The following is a 19,019-nucleotide window of genomic DNA, read 5'->3' as shown; positions in this document are numbered from 1 at the left end:
GTGTCATCTTCGGCGGCTGTTTCTCTTTTCTTTTTGTGTTTCTCCATTTGAGAATTGAACCTCATCAGATCTTCACTGGCCGGTGAGGGGAGACTAATCGAAGGAATCGTAATCTCTCGCTATAGCGAACGCTTGCTCTTGCTTCATCCCATCTTCAGGTACTTTCGATTGTCTCGGTGTCAGTAAATCTTCTTCGTAGGTTAAAATTTCTACAAATATAAATCTTAGTTTCAGATCCTNTTTTTTCAGTTTTTTTTTTTTGTCACTTTTTGTTCCAAAAAAATAGAAACTAACCATAAGTGCGCCAAACAGAAGATTCAGTTTTTTCGTTCCAATAGAACGAAAAAACTCCAAAAACGTTTTTCTAGAACGATACCAAACGGAGCCTAGGTGCCCTACACATGTAGTCTAACTATATGTAAGATAACAAAATAAAGGGCGTACCCAGTGCATGAGGCTCCTACCACTGCAAGGTCTGGGGGGGTCATAATGTTCGCAGCCTTACCCCAACTTTGTGGAGAGGCTGTTTCCCGACTCAAACCCACGACCACTATGTAGAATAACAGTGATAACCTTATATCATTGTGCTTATATGCAGCATAGAAACCATATCAATGTAATACAATATAATTATGCTAGTAATGATCTAAAATGAGAAAACTAACACTTAATAAACAAAGCATAGGATATAATATTAAAAAAAAAAAAAAAAAAAAAAAACAAAAATCAACGTTAACTCACGAAAATGTAAACAAGACATGTTGTCGCCTTGGACCGAAGAAAGAGGCTAGAAACCTAGACAATTATGGTGTATGAATGATTTTGGGTCTGAAATTTGACATGTGGCCAATGTAGACCATGCCTTATCTAGAGGTTGGCACTGCCACATCGTGCCATGTGCGCAACTAGGTAGATCATCAAAGAGCCTTCTCTTGGCAGGACCGTGCTTTGGTTTTTTTCCAAAATTTCATAAGAACAAAAAAATTAATGACCTGCACGTGCTCGGATTCTTCAGGCTTCTTTGCAGTTTCTTCTGCTGTAAAACCATCCTGAAATATAAAAAATTAGGTATAATTATTTTTCTTCATACATAGGGAGAGAGAGGATTAAGCAACAAACAAACAGTCACCATGATTATACATATGGATGGAATATCCTTAATAGGTAAGATTTGGTAAATAAACAAACAAATCCCTAACCACAAAAATAATTTCTGAAAATTTGATATGGAGACCACAGTTTCACTTCTTCATTAAATATTTGGTATCATTTTTCTTTTTGATTTTTACCTATTTAACAAAAATCATTAATGAAAACCATTTTGGACTGAAGACGAGAGAGGGCAAGGGGCTTGGATTTCTAATTACAAAACAAATGACTACTTTACCCCTCCATATTGGGACTTTAAGCCCGTGCTCATTAAAGTTACAGTGCAAAAATAACTGAAAATCAATTTTGGCTAAAACACATAAATGACTCTTGATCTCTTTTTAGTTTTTGTGTTTTATCAATTTTTCTTTTAAATAGAAACAAACTCCATAAATGATACCAAATGCAGCCAAAACCATTTTTGTGAACAAAAATAAAAAGAAAAATGATACCAAAGAGGGCTAAATCTTCTTGGGATCAGCTGATGGGGCGGCATCTGAGCCACCCGAATCGCGATCCAGTGTATGATAAGAGTACTGTACTCTGTGTGCCAGACCAATCAGAAGGCCAGCTTTGAAATCTTGGCCATATTGATTATTTTAGTGAATTTTGCATGGATTCCAATGCCATAAGAGAGAATAAGGCATGGAAAACCCTTTGCTCACTGTTTTCACATTGTTTCTGTAGGAAAAACTGGCAGAGAGCACCCCAAACTTGTCCAAACTTGCCCAAACTATCCCATTTAGCTCCGTTTCTGCACAATGATACAAAAATCATCATAACTTTTGTCCGACATCGAAACAACGCAATTAAAGTGGCATTGGAAAAAAGACTTGACGAACTACATTTCTCATGTGGATTGCTCTGCCCAGATCTGCTAATAGACCTTCAGAAAATAGCTCTGAACACACTGCCACTGCGTGAACCTATGAAATCGCAACTTTTACTTTCCCAAACTATCCCATTGTGTAAGGCCATAATAGGCTGCCAAATTGTATCCTCCATGCTTGGATTCTTCTATAACATTTCCAAACCCTGTCCACACTGATTCTGATCTGCTTGCATTCCTGACACATTGCCAGACTTCTCAAGAGGTGCCAAACCACTTGTACATCAACCGAACAACACTAGAGCACATCCAAACCTCAACACATAGTCGCCAACAACGACAACCCAATATCCAGTTGACCAACGAGATGCATCATTCCCAGGACAAACCAGGAGCTTCATGTGTACACCTCAGTAACTTGTATTAACACTTAACATTACCAATCGCTCTATCTCCCTAGTTATTTGAGATCCTCTCTGACCAGGTGAGGAGATGGTAATCTGTTGTATAAGGGTTTCCATTCTGTCTAGGCTCTCTTCCTAACTCCTTGATAGAGGCAATGTGTGTTGTATCTCATTATATTTTCTATGTTTTGTCTAAATTATTTTTTGGTTATCAAAAACTTCAGAGGAGAACTGGTGCTGGCTTTAAGTTAGAAAATGTTATGGAAGACCCACACCCAAGAAGTTGTGTAGCCTTAACATATCCGTCTATGGATAAACTCTTTAAGTTCTCATTGCTAATTTAGACACCTAGAGAACCACCAGAAACAAATAAAAGACCATCATTTGAAGGTTTTTCTTTTTTTTTTGGTGAATGAAAATTCTTTACCAAAAGGGAAGAGAAAATTCAAGGATTACCCCAAAGGTAACAGGACAGGAAGGAGCACGGCGGGGCGGGAGGAGAGGCAGTACAATACTAGCAAGTAGCAATACAAAAAGCTCGGCCCTCAAGAAGGTGGGGGGGCATAGGGATGGAGCAGGGAGGAGGAGAGGCCCCAGGATACAAAAATTTGCTTGTTCTTTAGGGAGTTAACACATATAAAAGAGACTATAGAGACTTTACTTCTGACATCAAAGATGGAGTCCCAAATCTGGTGTAAAGATCTTGTATTAGAGGTCCATTACCTTAGATTACACCATAGTTGTCACAGCGTCGCCAAGGAGGCGATTAGGCGTCCCGGCGATATGGAGAGGGCAAAGCGGTGGACCGATTAGGGTCACCTTCATTAATCACCGCCAAGGGTCGTATGGCGTCGCCAAATCGTCCATGGCAACGATTTATGACGTTGTACACATAAATCGATCGCCATTTTGTTTTTTGTTTTTTTTTGTTTTTTAGTTATTATTGTTAATTACTAAATTGATTCTCTTTCTAACTATGTTATTGGCAGGTGTAATTGAAATGTACAAATTAATGCTACATGGGATAAAAGAGTAAATTAATAAGTTGTACCAAAGAAAAAGAAAAAAAAAAAGTCTAAATTAAGACCAAAGAGAGAAGTCACGACTCCGACTCTCTTCAACCCTCCAACCCTAAGTCTCAAAGTGAAGACCGAAGAAACCCTTCAACCCTTATTTTGCTCCAGCGATAGCTGTTCCTGCTCCAGCGTTGCTGCTCCCGTGCTCCGGCGAAGATAGGTATGTTCGACTCTTCTTCTATTCTTCTATTCTTCTAACCTTCTTTTTCCTTGTCTCTGGTTTTCAGTCTATAGACTCTTCTTCTCTTCTTCTCTTCTTCTCTTCTTCTCCTCTTCTAACCTTCTTCTTCCTTGACCCTACAGAGTCTGGTTTGTTTGACCCTTCAGAGTCTTCACCTCTCTTTTTTTTTCCCCATTTTCTACTACTAATCAGTAATCAGTCTCTTCTCTTCTTCTAATCTTCTTCTTCCTCTTCCTTAGTTCACTCACACAGAACAGAAATCTTTCTTTGTTATGATCTTATTTTGCTCCGGCGATAGCTGTTCCTGCTCCGGCATTGCTGCTTTTGTGCTCCAGCGAAGATAGGTATGTTCGACTCTTCTTCTCTTCTTCTAACCTTCTTCTTCCTTGCCTCTGGCTTCTTCTCTTCTTCTCCTCTTCTAACCTTCTTCTTCCTTGACCCTAGAGAGTCTGGTTTGTTCGACTCTTCCGAGTCTTCACCTCTTTTTTCCCCCCCTTTTTCTACTACTAATCAGTAATCAGTCTCTTCTCTTCTTCTAATCTTCTTCTTCCTCTTCCTTAGTTCACTCACACAGAACATAAATCTTTCTCTGTTCTGATTTCCTTGGTTTTTTTTGGTGATGTTGTATACTTGTATTGTCTTTTTCATTGATGCAAATTTTCTAACAGTCATGATTGTCAGATTGTGGTCTTCAATTACCAGATTTTCCATGATTAAGAACCATGTTCTGTATTGTGGATTGTATTAATATTAAGCAAGGTAAGTCTATGTGCTAGGGGAAAAAGCCATTGTAATCTATGATATATGTTGGTTCATATAAATTTCTAGTTCTATTTTGTTGCAACATATTTTAACAATGTTTCTTGTGAATCTATGATATATGTTGGTTCATATAAATTTTGTTACAAATTTATAATAATGTCTTGTTGGCCTGTGTGCATCTATTTTCCCCCACTTGCCAATTCAATGTGGTCTTGTGCAATTATTGATTTAGGCTGGAAGGAATCATTTTCTGTTATTTCTCAACAATGTCTTCATCTTTTGATTTGGATGGATTAAAACACTTGTCTATTGTCTACATTCTAATGTCTACTATATTTTTTCTTAGAAAATAGGGGAAATAAAAAGTAGCATACTAAATAATTTTAGAAAATAGGGAAAATAAAAATGACACATGGGCGATTTGCCCTCCATGGCAGCGCCATAATGGGCGATTCATGGCCAAATTGATTAGCCACCCCTCCACCGCCTTGGATCGATTTGATGCCGTGACAACTATGGATTACACCCCATCGAAATATGAGAGATGAAAGCTCCAAAGCCAATCTCTCCTAACCACATCATGGATAGACTAACCAGCAAAGGTCATGCCCACTCGAACCCATTCCCTCTCAAAGGGTAAAATCTTTCTCCTCAGCCAACATTTAACCACAAGTCCATTCCAAATCGATGAGAAGGGACAAGCAAAGAAGAGATGATCGACATCTTTAGAGGCATTCCAAAAAATATAACAGGCTGTGGAGACTGGAATCTACTGGTGAATGAAAAAAGATTACATTGAGAGACAGAGAGGCCCGCCAAATAAAGGAGTTGTGGTGGGGGATGTGACCCGCCAAACCAAACCAACTTGCACCAAGGAGAGAGAGGGCCATGAGTTCTAATAAAATCCCAGGCTAACTTCAAACTGAAGAAGCCCGAAGGAGACTAAATAACAATATCAACTGAGCCACTTAAGTCTTCTCGGGATGCTACACAACTGGGGGAGGGGAGAGGTGTCCAACCATCATGATGAAGAATGTCAGCAACCATGGATTGCTTGTGAAGCTCTGATTTGTAGATGACTCTGGCACCAACTAAGGCAAGGAGCACATCCATAGGGTGTCGGTGGTCAAGCCAAAGACTAAAAGAGGCACCATCCTCAATCTTGGAGATAGTAACCCTAAGTGCAAGGCATCTGAGATTAAAGATCTTTGTTCATACCCAGGAAGCATCCAAACAAAAAGCAACAATCCAAATAAATTCATTACAAAGCAGCCCAGTGTAGATCCAATCAACCCAAATACTTTTCCTTTTGGCCACCAACTTCCGAATCAATTTTAGTATGCCAACATAATTGGCCTTTTTAAATCTTCTCAGACCAAGAACCTTGATCTATGGGAATAGACAGAAGCCCAACTAATAAGGCGGAGAAATCTAATAGCTTTAGAGCCTTTCCCGAGGAAGGAACTCATAAGGGATTCTGGATCCTTGATGGTGGACTGAGGCAGCCCAAAAATACCAAAACAATAAAAGTATGAAGATTGAAGGACAAATCTGATCAATTCTAGGCGACCGGCATATGAAAGAAGCTTGCCCTTCTAGAGTCTTTTGCACATGAGACCTAAAATAGATGTAGTGATGAGCGATCAACCTAGCAGGGATTAGTGCCACCCAAGTACTTGACAGGGAGACAACCTAATTAGAAGCCAATCTTCTCTTGCAAAATAATCTTGTCAGTACCTAAGAGCCCCGCCAAAAATAAGTGAGATTTCAAGAGGCTGGTCCAAAGGCCCGAAAACCTTTCAAATTGGCTCAAACACGACATACTCAATTGAAAGGGTGTTTTCCTTGGGGAATATCATGAGATCATTTGAGTCCAAATATGAAATCTTGAGATCCTTGCACTTTGGCATAGGGTGAGATGAGTTGTTGGTCAGTGCTAGAATGGATACTTCTGGATAGAATTTAAAGGGCTAGAGTGAAAATAAATGGAGACAAGGGCAGCCCTGACAAGTCCAAACAAAAGAGGAGAAAAATCTAACAGGGCTACCATTAACGAGCATCGAGAATTGCAGAGAGGAGATGCAGTGCTATACCCAACTGACAAACATCGAGGGAAGCCCTTCTTGTTCGTGACACTAACAATGTAGTCCCGTGACACTGACCAACATTGGAAGTTCATTGATCTCAACCATCAATCAAGCGCAAAAATTCAGGATAATAATGCTGTGAATATAGAATGAAAATATATTACAAGAACAGATACCCAGGACATTATCCATACCTTTAGTTCAGTAGGCGACATGTTAAGAATTGTTGAAGGTTCCAACTCTCTTTTCACCAAACGTTTCGCTAACATCGAATTGCTCTGTCACAAGTTATTCAATATTGAAAATCCTCAGGTCATGTGATATTCTTTTTAAAAGGAACAAAGAGAGAGAGTGCTAAAACATCGACAGTCTGGTAGTTCTCAAACAATGACATCCATCTAAATTTTAGAATTTTCTAATGCACCGAAAAAAAAAAAAAAAACAGTTAACTAACAAGCCTTCTCTTTTCCAAATGTATCAAAGGAGGTCCATTAGGTCCTACAACAAGGTTATCAGGCACACTTAACAAATGTAACATAATGTGAATATAATGGAAAGCCATCCACATTCCACAGTTACAAAACGATAACAGCATTCCAAGCTTTGATATACTGATATGTTCCATTTTGAGTGCAGTTCTCATTACCATTGATGGTAAACACACAGTCCACTTACATTACAGATCTGTTTCCTAAGCTGTTTACTTAATAAACATCAACATGTCTAGAGACATCCAAACAAGATAGTGAGCATTAATATTTTCTGCAATACAATTAGTACCTTTATTTTCCATTGTTGTAATTACTGAAAGCATCCAAAGCCCAAGAACTTATTACATAGTGTTCAACCAAGCATAGTTGTAAGGAAAGCCAAGGCAACATGGTGCTTCTTGAGCTCCAAGGCATCCCATCACTTTTATGTGTCAAGGACCCAAAACCTGATGATCTTGTCCCCAAACTATAAATTTCAATCATTTTCGATTTCTCCTTTTGTATGTTTCCACAATCTTACTTTTACCCCCCTTATGTTCTATGTTTGACCTTTATAACTCCACATTAAATACATATTCACATTCAAATGATGAAAATACCAGGAAAATATATCCTGCAATATAACATAAGTTGCCCACTTTGGGAGCTTTGGCCTTGCCAGGGGGATTGGCCACAGTGTCTGGCCTAGGCGCCATGACAAATAAGCAACCTTGATGCAAATAAATCACAGATATGGGGGCTTATTTTAGTGAAAATAACTCTTGGTTTATGTTACATATGTATTGGGCCTTTGGTCCAATGGGTATTCATTGTAATGGGCCACTTTAATGAGCCTAAATTATGGGTAGGAGCTAGAAATATGGGATTTACTTTATTAGTTTAGTTTGAGTGTTAAATTTCATTGATTAATTGTCATTTCTTTGGTTGTTAAGGATAGATATAGTCTTGTGTGAATACAGGATTTACTTTAATGGTTTAGTTTGAGTGTTTTATTTCATTGATTAATTGTCACTCCTTTGGTTGTTAAGGATAGATATAGTGTTGTATGAATAGAAATTATTTTCCTACATTGGCTAGAGTTTTAAGCAATGCGAACCATTTATCAAAGAATCCCAACTTCTACAACACTGCTTCCCGGAAGCTCCATTCTATTCTATCATATGCTTTGCTCATGTCGAGTTTGAAGGCTGCTAGGTAACCTCTTCTTCTGTTTGACTACTACTACGATTTCTGGTGTCTTAGGTTTGTTCATTTGATATCCGGTTAACAATATTGATTATTTGATTTCTGTTCCATTTCATAACTCAGATTATTGTTCTGGTAATAGTTCTGCATTTTCCTACTGCTGTGGCTTAATCTGATTATATCTACTTGCTGTCCTGAACACTTGAATCACTGGTATCGGCTCTTACCTTTAGAAAGTCCTATCTCAAATAGGATTCTTTTGTAACTTTGAATTAGACCATTGAATTAACTTCCAGTTTTGATAATCAGATCTTTTATCTGAATAACCTACTAATCAGTATCTCACAAACATGAGTAACTGGTAATATTGTTCTTCTTTGCCTACTGCATAAAATATTAAGAGATAAAAAAAATCAACAAAATCATAACTAAAAGCTAAGTTTTAAGATGTTGCCCAGCACAGAACAATATGCCTGGCATCGGTTCGATCTAATTTAACCCTGGTTCAAAGCAGGTCAACTAAATGGCATAAAGAAAGAAGCACAAATACTCTCATAGCTCTTCAGATCAATGTGGAAAGAAGTGACTCAAAAGCTTGTCCTTGGATGGTCCAACAAGTTCAACTATTCGGTCCAGAAAAGCATTCAAAGACATCCAAATACCAATATCTAAAGTAATATGAAAATCCTATAAATTGTCACATTAGCAAATGATGTATGACGAAGAAGATCCATCAGCCACGGTAGCAAATCTCTACGAAACCCAACCACTACTTAAACAGGATAAACAAGATATGATCAGGGTTCTCTCATGTCTATTTCAATTTGCAAAGAAACAATAATCGAAACTAAAACTAATAGAACGTTGCGAAATGTCAACATGCACTATATTTGTACATATCCTTGTAATTTGTAATAATTTTAACACATCAACAGAGCAAAACGCCAACAATCTAAAGTCAAAGGTATTCATCAATGAACCTTAAGGTTGAAAACTAGCTGTCTCATCTTTTGGTTATACTTCGTAAAATCGGAGGCAAGAGTTTCATGTGAGACCCTCTCAAGAGCGGTTACTGCTGACACAGCAGCATCTGGCCAGCGCATTGCTTCATCACCCTGTGAAATCCAATGAGTTGCTATTACAATTAAAATATTGTAAGAATCATAATTAGTTGAAAAAAGAAGAATTTTTTTTTTTACAAATATTATGTAAACATGTAGTTGTGGATCCATACCAGTAGCACTCAGATTCATCAAACTTAATATAATCATCCATATCAAACACCAGGTTTGCATTATGCAATTAATAGTACATAAGCACAATGGTATTATATTTGCATTCCAATACACAGCACCTCTTCCATATCAGAACAATATCATTACTATCATCAGTTTATTAATTATTACTACTACTGGAACTACTGTCGTTTCTGTTTCTTTGATTCTATTAATGATTGCAATTCTCTTAATATATTTTCCTAACTTTTCAATCCAACCTTTGTTCGAGCCAAAACAAATTCATACCCACACCCAACTTCCTCTTCTGTCCAATCTCCCAAGTAAAAAAAAAAAATCTGTAATAAATTGGAGAAATCCTATTTCTAGTCTATCTAACCCCTGCCCCAGTACGCCTCTTTTCAAATTATATCCAAGTCTCAAAACCCCAACCCCAGATTCTTTATAAAAACCTTTGTCATAAATCCTTATACCAAACAGTAATCAATACTTGACCATTTCATAATGCTTCTTCCTAGTCATACAGCTTTAGATCCTCGAGGCAGCCCTATACCAAGATGAAACTTCAAAGCATAAAGACATTTCCACAGTTCTGTCCTATAAAAATTCCCTACTTCGTTACTATCGACATGAAGTACAAATCCAGTACTTGGTACATTGGTATACAAATCCCTTCTCCATAACGTGCTCTTAAATTTAAATTTCTAGAACCTAGAAGAGCATGTTACATAAGATAATTTTTCCAGCCAGCAATTAAAATATGAAAGCAACCCAAATGTTGACTTTATTGAAACAACTCTATCAGCAATATCTCAAAAGGATAACATAATAACATTGCAAGGCTAAAAATAAAATTTGGTTTAGTGGTTATTTACATGCCCAATCATTTGAGTAACGGAACCTGGATCAAAACTTATACAATGAATGAGGGAAATTGTTCATTGTGTACCTTCATACTCTCCTGAGAGCCATCCGCAGTTTCTGTGAGATTGCTGCCACTTGAAGCACGATCAGTGCACGCAGGTCCAGCTTTTTCTTTATCATCAACCTGCACATCACCTTTTGGGTCGCATACATACTGAACTGCTTGAAGAAGTCTCTCCAAACATTTGTCACGATACGAATCTCCAGTTAAAGCCTTGAAGTTTGCTAATATTGAATAAAACTCCGAAGCATCATTGGCAACACTTCCTGGTGTTTCTGTTCTTGAATTGGACCTGGTGGCCTCATCATCTTCCCTCGACACATCAAGGGGAGACATATTTTTCTTTCTGAGGGAACGCTTATTCTTCAATGGCTCTTCCTGTTCAGCAGGGGCATCTTCAGGCTCGACATCAGGAAGTTCTCCCAGACGCTCTCGAGTTTTCTGAACTAGAAGATCGATTTCATGCTGCTTGGTGTCCTCATAGTCTTTATCCGTTAATTTCCAAAGTTTTTTCTCTACAATATCATACACTTTTTGGATGATAAAACCAGGATGCCGTGAGCGTTGTGGAAGCTGCTTGTGCAAGGGCACAAAATGCACCACACATTTGTGCATTATAGATTCAGCTGGAACAGCATCTCGATGGAAACTGTAGAACAGCTCTCTAGTATCACGTGGTTCCCAGCTTCCTCCACCCTTTTTTTCTGCCTCCTCAGGACGATAGAACCACTGCCCAGTAACCATCACACTCCCATCACTGGTTTGTTCAATATCCTGCAAAAAAAAAGGAAAATCAAAGCCTATCCCATGAAAGAGTACCCAATGAAATTGTTAAGACTAGATCACTTGACAATAATGCAGATGACCAAGAGGAGAGGAGGATATATAAAAAATAAAATATGTAAGAACTATACTGCAGGAGTCAGTTGTACTTCATAAACATAAGGCTTATATAGCAAGATATGGGAAAGTTACCAGTAGATGCCTAAACATGTCTAGAATAGAAACGCGAGAAACATAAAATAAATAAGCTGGGAGAAAACCCGAAACACCTCCTATCTCATAACATTAGAAAGCATGAACAAGAAATCCAAATGAAATTAATAGTATCCAAAAATGACCAGGAAAAAAATAATTAATCAAGAGAATTAAGCGAACTTTTTTCTTTGTTCCTTCCATTTTTTATTTTTTTTTAATAAAAAATAAAGCACACTTACTCTTTTCTAACTGATGCAGTTAAGATTGTCCAATTGGGCCAATCAGACCGCGGAGGACTCTATTTGGCCTATGGGCCTTGGGCTTCTTATTTTTTAGTTTATTGATGTAATGGGCCTCTGGTATAAGGGTCTTAGTTTTCACACACAGGATTAAGTATATAGAAAAGGTTGTATGGAACCCATGTGTTGTTAAATAAGTTAGCTTAGTCTCAAAAGAGTACTTTTCTAGTTAAGTATTTTATGTCTAATTTTTATTTAGTAGTTTATGCAGCTTGAAGTCTTAATAGCAAGTAGTTGATCAGTTTAAGTTAGTTTTTCTTTTAGGTAACTTGAAAGGATAGTTGTTTATTTGGTCTTTATAAATAAGGTTGTATTCCTACACAAATATATGAAATTTTGGAAGGAACAATTAGTTTGATTTAGTTAATATTGGGGTCTCTACCCCCCACAGCTTCTCCCATCCCCTCATCCTTGTTATTCCCTTTCTTCTCTATCTTTGAGACTTCATTGCTAGTAGTCTCTTTCCTTCTATCTTAAAAGAAAACCCCCCACCAGAAAATCCTCTGATCGATCTGCATCACTAACCCACATCTGACACCCCAAATAAAAGAAGTATACTGATCTTGTCCAAAACCCACCAACAATCTCTCAGGATACTTACCATATACTTTCTCTAAGTCCATAAAAACCATGAGATAATATTTATTTTTCTTCTAAATTCCTCCATAAAGTAAATAACTTCATTTAGAGATCTCCTTAAAATAAATCCACATCAGTAATATACCTCTAATTCCAACACAAAAGATTCCATGATTGGATCTCTTGTGGACCCTCCCATTCACAAATATTCAATTCACAAGCAATGAGTGGCAGATTTGTAACTAATTGGAGTTCCTTAATGAGTGTCAGAGTCATAATTATAAGGAAAATCAATTCGAAACAAGAGAATGCATGACGTAGAAAGGGGAAGGGGTAACTTGGAAATCAGAAATAAATATGGGAGAATAAGGAATAAAGAAGATTGGGAAGGGCATATTGGGGAAAAAATAAATTAAAGGAAAAAATCAACTCAAAGGAAGAGTGAGTCATGTGTAGGGGGGGTTACCAGCAGACTTCTTTTGGAGTTTGTTGCTCCAAAACTCCTCAGAGGTGAGCAGCGAGGATGATGGAGGATGGCACAACTTCGAAGGACCTGGATGGGAGAAAACCGCAAGGAGCTTTGCTGCGATTGGGCGATAATGCAGACGAAGAGCATAAGGATGACCAAAATGTTGTTTGTGCCACAAGCTAATTGTCTTTAACTACTAATTCTTCTTTTGACGGTAAGAGAGCAAAAGCCTGATGAGAACGCCACCCAAAATCAAAGTAGAAGAGTGGCCCGCTCCTTTGACCTTTGCCAATCAGATTCCCACAATGCTGGAGGCGACTGGAATGAGGATTGTGAACCATGTATGTCCTCTGTTCCTCTCTTTCTCTTCTTCGTCTTTTTTTTTCCTGGTTTTCTTCCTTTCAATCTCTCTATTCTCTCTTCAACTTCTCTCTTTTCTTTTTCTTTTTTTCCTTTGCTTGCTCGAACCTAGCAAGGAGGGGTTTCCGACCTCTCTTTTTTGCAACAGAGTTTTTTTTTTTAACCGGCAGAAACCTGGGATGAGGGGAAGGTTTTGATCAAGGGTCAAAGAGGTGGAATGGGTCAGTGGGGGTCTTGCTTGAAGAGGCACAGGGGTGGGGTTGGGTCTCAGCAGATCTTTTTTTTTTTCTCGGCAGAGAACAGAATTAGGGTGGAACCGTGGAAGAAGAATTAAGGGTTAGAACACACCCAGGGAGAAGAAGAAGGGAGGTTGAGTGGAGGAAGGAATTGGATCCTTTGGCTTTGATACCAAGTTGATGGAGGGCCAGTAGGGAAGGGAAAAAACCTTGAGAAGGGTCTCAGGGTTGCAGGGGAGGGGGAGAAATCGCACTAAGAAAAGGGGGAGTAGAATCAAAAATGCCAGCAGGCTTCACAAACACTCACTCAATTCATCTTTTCAATCTCTCTGTCTTTCTCAATCGGTTACAAGCATATAAATGGGAAAATAAAAGACTCTAACATGGAAACAAATCCTAAAAGAAAACTAGGAAACCAACTCTATTATAACCAAATTATCCTACTTTCTAAGATAATGTGAAGTGAATCAAATAAAAATAAAATATATTATATTCCTAAATCCTACTAGATTCCAAAAAACTCATATATGGGTCCGGATCATCTCTGTCTGGATACCTAGATGGGTTTGAATCAGTCCATGGGTGTGCATCTGCATCACCATTCACCGATCTGCTTTCAATCACTTGGTTTCTTAATCCATTCTCACTCACAGTGTTTCCATCAGCTCATAAGTTCAATTTTGCGATAGTGGTGCAACATCTCCTTCATTCTTTTAGACAGGCACACAATGCATTTCCTCCTTTCATCCAGCATTTTCTCGGTGCAAATATCTTCTCAAACAATTTTTTAAATAAGAAAGTTAATTATTCCAAAACTAAGTTGACCTTAGTCGTAAAGCTGTACTTATTTTTTATTTTTGAAAGCCTCTTAATTTAACTCATATATGGTAGCACCTACAGTTTTCTGTTTCTTCATGGAAATTGGTTGTTCCTTATGTATCCTACCCTATGTGGTTTGCATCTAGTTGAATTAACTCTCTTATCTGTTACTGATAAATTAATCACAATAAACAATTATCTCATTAACTATAGGTCAATGAGTTCAAGACTCAATCCCTCTGCATCATCATCACTTGCAACCTTTCTTCATTTTGACTTTGGATCTTTCTGTGCACCTAGTAAGAATTTGCATGTATTTGAGTATTATTATGCAGATCAGACAGGAAAACTACCAACTTAATTTGGTCAATCAGGAAACTTAAGACATTTGCATGTATTTGAGTATTATTATGAAGATCAGACAGGGAAATTACCAACTTAATTTGGTCGATCAGTCAACTTAAGACATGGTTTCTATGAAAATATCTTTAATAAGAAATCTTGACTGAGGTTCAAACTTCAATATGCTGTGATGTGATGAAAATTTGTCACTATAAATCTAGAGTTCTATAAAAAGTACAGTACAATTTCATCTTGATGTGACAGGCATTTAGAAATCTAAAATATCAGGTAGGAAAAAAATACAGAGAATTCAAAACATTAGCAGGTTACCAAGTATCCAATTTATGCAAAATGACATCAATAACACTCACCTTAATGATAGCGACATAAGGCTTCTGATCTGCATCCTCAGGTGTTAAAAGTACTGGATCTTCCTGCGAGACAACGACAGCCAATGGAATCTTATATGAGAAGTTGAGAAGGCTAACTAACAAAAACCATCTTCACTAGCATCAAGCCAAAATTAATAACGAACACATTCTCAACCTCCAACATCCAAAGACCCGGTAAGGAACTGAAAATACCTAAAATCAGACATCTCAGACACACGACTGCAATATGAAAGGTAAAGCAAGTGTTGGATGAAAAAGAGCTTAAAAGAATCCCTATTCAGGTTTCCTTTTTTTTTTCCTACGTGCTTTTCTTTGGAATGCTCAATTTCAATCATAAACTCAAATAATACTCGGCTAAACGAATGAAGAAAATGTCTCAATTAGATGAACTTCAACAGTATTTTTGGTTTTCCTCAACTCGCACAAAAATTAAGGCCAGATATTGCAACTTATGTCCGAAACCGAAAAATAGAGAACAACAGAATAACAATATAAACTAAAATGGAGAAACCCACATGCTTATCCTCAGAAATTCAATTGAATTCCAACAATAAAAATTCGAATGGTGATAATGTAAATGTAAAACCCTAATAAATTCTTTGACAAGCGTAAGAAAAATCGTAGACGAAAAAAAGGGAATAAAAATTCGAGAAAAAAATTGAACCTTACCAGCTCGAATCGATTACCATCGAACTCGAAAGCATTGTAGTGAGGTCGCCGTCCTCTGCCTTTGCCAGTATACTTGATTACTTCTCCGATCGGCTTCGCGCCCTCTTGCAACGCTTCATCTTTATTTTCGTTGCTCTCAGAATCTTCTCCCGCAAGTTTCATCTTTTTTTTCTCGTTAGTTTCAGGATTTGAAGAAGACGAAGGACGCTGTGAAGGTTGGGCTTCTCCCTCATCTTCTACATCGCTGGTTGAGAGTCTAGAGACCTGTTTGAACCTCCGGTTCCCCATTTGTCGCTCCCTTGAACTGGGGATTTGCCCGCCAACTGACGGGCGAAAGGGAAATTATATACAACGAGCTGAAGGCCTCGAAATGCACCTCAATTTTACGGTAATAACCGATTTGCCATCCTTTCTTCGACTGTAATAACCGACCAGCGTGTAGGCCACGTGACCGGATAGCGTTCTCCATCCAATTTTATAAGACTTATCTATTAAAGGAAAGAGTTGGGCACGCCACCCATGCTACGAGGTGTTGTGTCACTCTCTCCTTCCTTTATGAAATCCCCCCTTGCCTCCTGTTTGATGTCCCATCCCATACCCCCATTGGTGCCTCCCAACAACATGCGTGGACAGCATACTTATCCCTCTTCCCTTGATTAATTATTCTTCACAAGTCCTTGATTAGTTTTAGCTCAAACACTTCCCAGATATTTGCAAAATTATTTAGTACTTTCAACAAAGATTGGAGTGAGTAAAAGAGGAACCTCCCGAGATATTAAAAACCTAACAATTTAGAAGATTGCAAGGTGAAAGGGAAAGTTGTTTGTCATGGATAGGAAAAGAAGTTCTCTTGAAATCAGTAGTGACAACTACCCAATGTATGTGATGACAAATTTTAAGCCTCCAAAAAGGTCGCTAGAGGAGTTGAACAGAGCATGGTGTAGAATGTTTGGGGATAGAAGTAGATGTTAGATTTTTTTAGGGTTTTACATCGAACACTAATCGGTTTCCATACAGACGACAAAAACCCGATATCAAATTTATAATATAAATGATTAGATCAAAACATAGATGATTGATTTATATCTTTCACCTAGAATGCTGAAGACGATCAATGCCGATCACTCTCAATGTCCCTCTCTTGGTTATGGATCTTCCACAACCCCTTAGACATCCTTAGTTCTCTCACTTTAGTGGTAAAGTGAAGAAAAATGAATAATGCCTGTAGGAACCCAACCCGAGTATTCATAATAATGTCTTGCACCCAAAACCCTAAACAACAATGGGTTAGGCCAGCGTATCCCAAACTAAGCCGAAGTTGGAAGGAGTGGTGGCAACTACTCCACAACTTGGATTCATCATGGACACGACTCATTCACACAACGAGTACAGACCAATGTCAATTCATCCTGGAGAGGACGAGTATTCTGAAATGGAAGGGCTTACTGTATAAGGACCTCATCTGGATAACCGAGCATGAGCGATCAATTGAGATTTGGGATGATCTTTGGATTCCATCAATTGAGGTTATAGATGTCGCGCACCCAATCCGATTAATAGCATTCACTAAAGCGGAATGATATGCCCAAATGAAAAACTTATATCACAGCTAGGTGGGTGAGTACTGAGTAGACTATCTTGGACAAGATCGAAGTTCATCCTACATTTTAGAATACTGACAATAATCCATTCTGGCTACATGGTGTCCAACTTAATTGAAAAAAGGAAAGGACAAGCCCCTTATTGTGTAATAATAATGATCATACAAATGAACTTTCAAAACAGGGGTAAACTTGCAGGGAAGCGTACATGCATCCACTTCCTCTCATAAGCCGCCACATGGTCCCAGCCGATTTCATCAAGTAAAGAGAGCTTTAGATCATACAGTTCCTTCTTTGCCGGCTCCCCGTCATCTTGAATCATTTCATTTAGTACCTGGTCAAATAGATAGCAGTGTTAGCATAGAAGATTAATCACACTATTGGTAGTTTTAGTTTTACCAGATTGATCTTAATCCCCTGGTGTTCCATTTTATGATTCAGTCAGAACAACGATGTTTGGGTTTAATTCAATAATGCAACTAAAGGAAGTCAAAGTTACATTGTGACTCCAAAGTCTTGTCATTTTCAACAGTTCTTACTCTTTAAGCCACATTCCAAAATAAGATAACCCTGCTAAATGTTTGCATTCACTGTTGTTTAAGTTACAGAAAAAAGGTGGGGTTGGGGGGACATCATATTGCATAGCTAAAATTTTATATTCAGAACATCTTTTAAAGGCAAATGCCCAAACCTAGGGAAGGTTAACAATACTGACTTTATAGCATAGGTAGCAGAAGTAGAACCAAAAAAAAAAAAAAATCAGGAATAAAATCCCCTACTGCTCATTTTTCTATGGGCAGGAAAAGGGCCAGGTAGGAGTTTTTTTTTTTTTTTTGACGGGGAGGGGGGGGGAGGGGAGGGGGCATGTCATTTTCACTATTGTTAAAATTGCCAGCTTGCAGATCTAAACTGGCAACTAAGCTGCGATTGAATAGACAATGAAACATTTCCACAATTCAAGCTGGGGAAGATTTGCACTTTCATGCCTAAATTTTAATATGTACCAAAATAACAGCTACACCACAGGACCTCCAGTACTTCCATCTCCAGGGCCACAAGCTTGCAACCCAGTCCACTTACCCACTTCTCCAGACCAGGGGTCAGACATTGAGCTCTAACTTTTTGTGGGAGGAAAGTTTCAGGCAAATAAAATGCCAGGAGCTAACCCAGCAAAAACAGCCATAGAAGCCATGTGCCTGTTTGGTTATGGTTCAAATTCAGTGGACATGTTTTCCATATCATCTTTTAGTTATTGTTTAGTTTCAAACCAATCTGACTTTTTGATGTGTCAAAAAATGTTTTGAAAGCTGTTTCAAAAATATAAAATCTGTTTGGGACTGTTTTAGGACCTGTGACACCTGCATCGTGCGGTTGAGATTGACCATCATATTTGATACATGACCCTCTAGGGAATTCCGCATCTTCCCAATAGTCAGACGACCAGCAGATATCGCCACATAGGGAGTTATGGCTGAACATGGATAGTCCTTTGAAGCCACATTGAATGTGCTGAATGAAAGCCTTTTCCCTTTCTCTTTTTATTTTTAAATAATGAACCTAAAAAAGGACATCTTTCTAGTTTTTGTGTCTTATTATTCAATTGTAATTTCAATCACCAATGAGATGCTTGAGTGACATAATAGATGTGGTTGAGGAGATTACCTTTAATGCTGTTCCAAGTCTTCCAGCACGTTTCTCACGAACAACTAAAAGCTTTCTATACTTGGAGGATTTCACATCCACCCATCCCATAAGTTGTTTGAAGTTTTCTTCAAACAAATCTGGCTGGTTGCTAGAGTCTGGCAGAACTTCCTTCTTTGGGCCATCCAAATCTTCACTGCTTGCGGTGGTATCTGCTGGTGCTTTCTCACGCTGCCACAAAATTGACAAGCGTAGAACTCAAACTACCTTCCATGACTCATAATCATACCAAAAAATTATTACTTCAGCA

General features: G+C 38.1%; 2 protein-coding genes across 2 annotated transcripts in view; both read right to left on the bottom strand.

Annotated features, from left to right (window-relative positions):
- Positions 1–271: 271 nt before the first annotated feature.
- LOC122082876 lies at positions 272–15,794 on the bottom strand. The gene is made up of 6 exons (XM_042650684.1): positions 15,468–15,794; positions 14,778–14,840; positions 10,349–11,098; positions 9,145–9,279; positions 6,683–6,766; positions 272–1,049 (listed from the first exon to the last, which is right to left on the bottom strand). Exons 1-6 carry the CDS (start codon positions 15,753–15,755, stop codon positions 918–920), a joined length of 1,452 nt encoding a protein of 483 aa, XP_042506618.1. The 5' UTR covers positions 15,756–15,794; the 3' UTR covers positions 272–917.
- Positions 15,795–17,105: 1,311 nt separating this feature from the next.
- LOC122082247 (tripeptidyl-peptidase 2-like) overlaps positions 17,106–19,019 on the bottom strand; it is a 45,650-nt gene continuing 43,736 nt past the window's right edge. Inside the window, 2 exon segments of the mRNA XM_042649713.1 lie at positions 17,106–17,402; positions 18,731–18,940. Coding sequence (XP_042505647.1) covers positions 17,244–17,402; positions 18,731–18,940 — 369 coding nt within the window. The 3' untranslated portion in view covers positions 17,106–17,243.

The sequence above is a fragment of the Macadamia integrifolia genome, chromosome 6 (assembly GCF_013358625.1).
Source record: "Macadamia integrifolia cultivar HAES 741 chromosome 6, SCU_Mint_v3, whole genome shotgun sequence".
In the NCBI taxonomy this organism is placed as follows: Eukaryota; Viridiplantae; Streptophyta; class Magnoliopsida; order Proteales; family Proteaceae; genus Macadamia; species Macadamia integrifolia.
The sequence above is the reverse complement of the archived record's forward strand: the minus strand, read 5'-3'. Positions and strand labels throughout refer to the sequence as shown.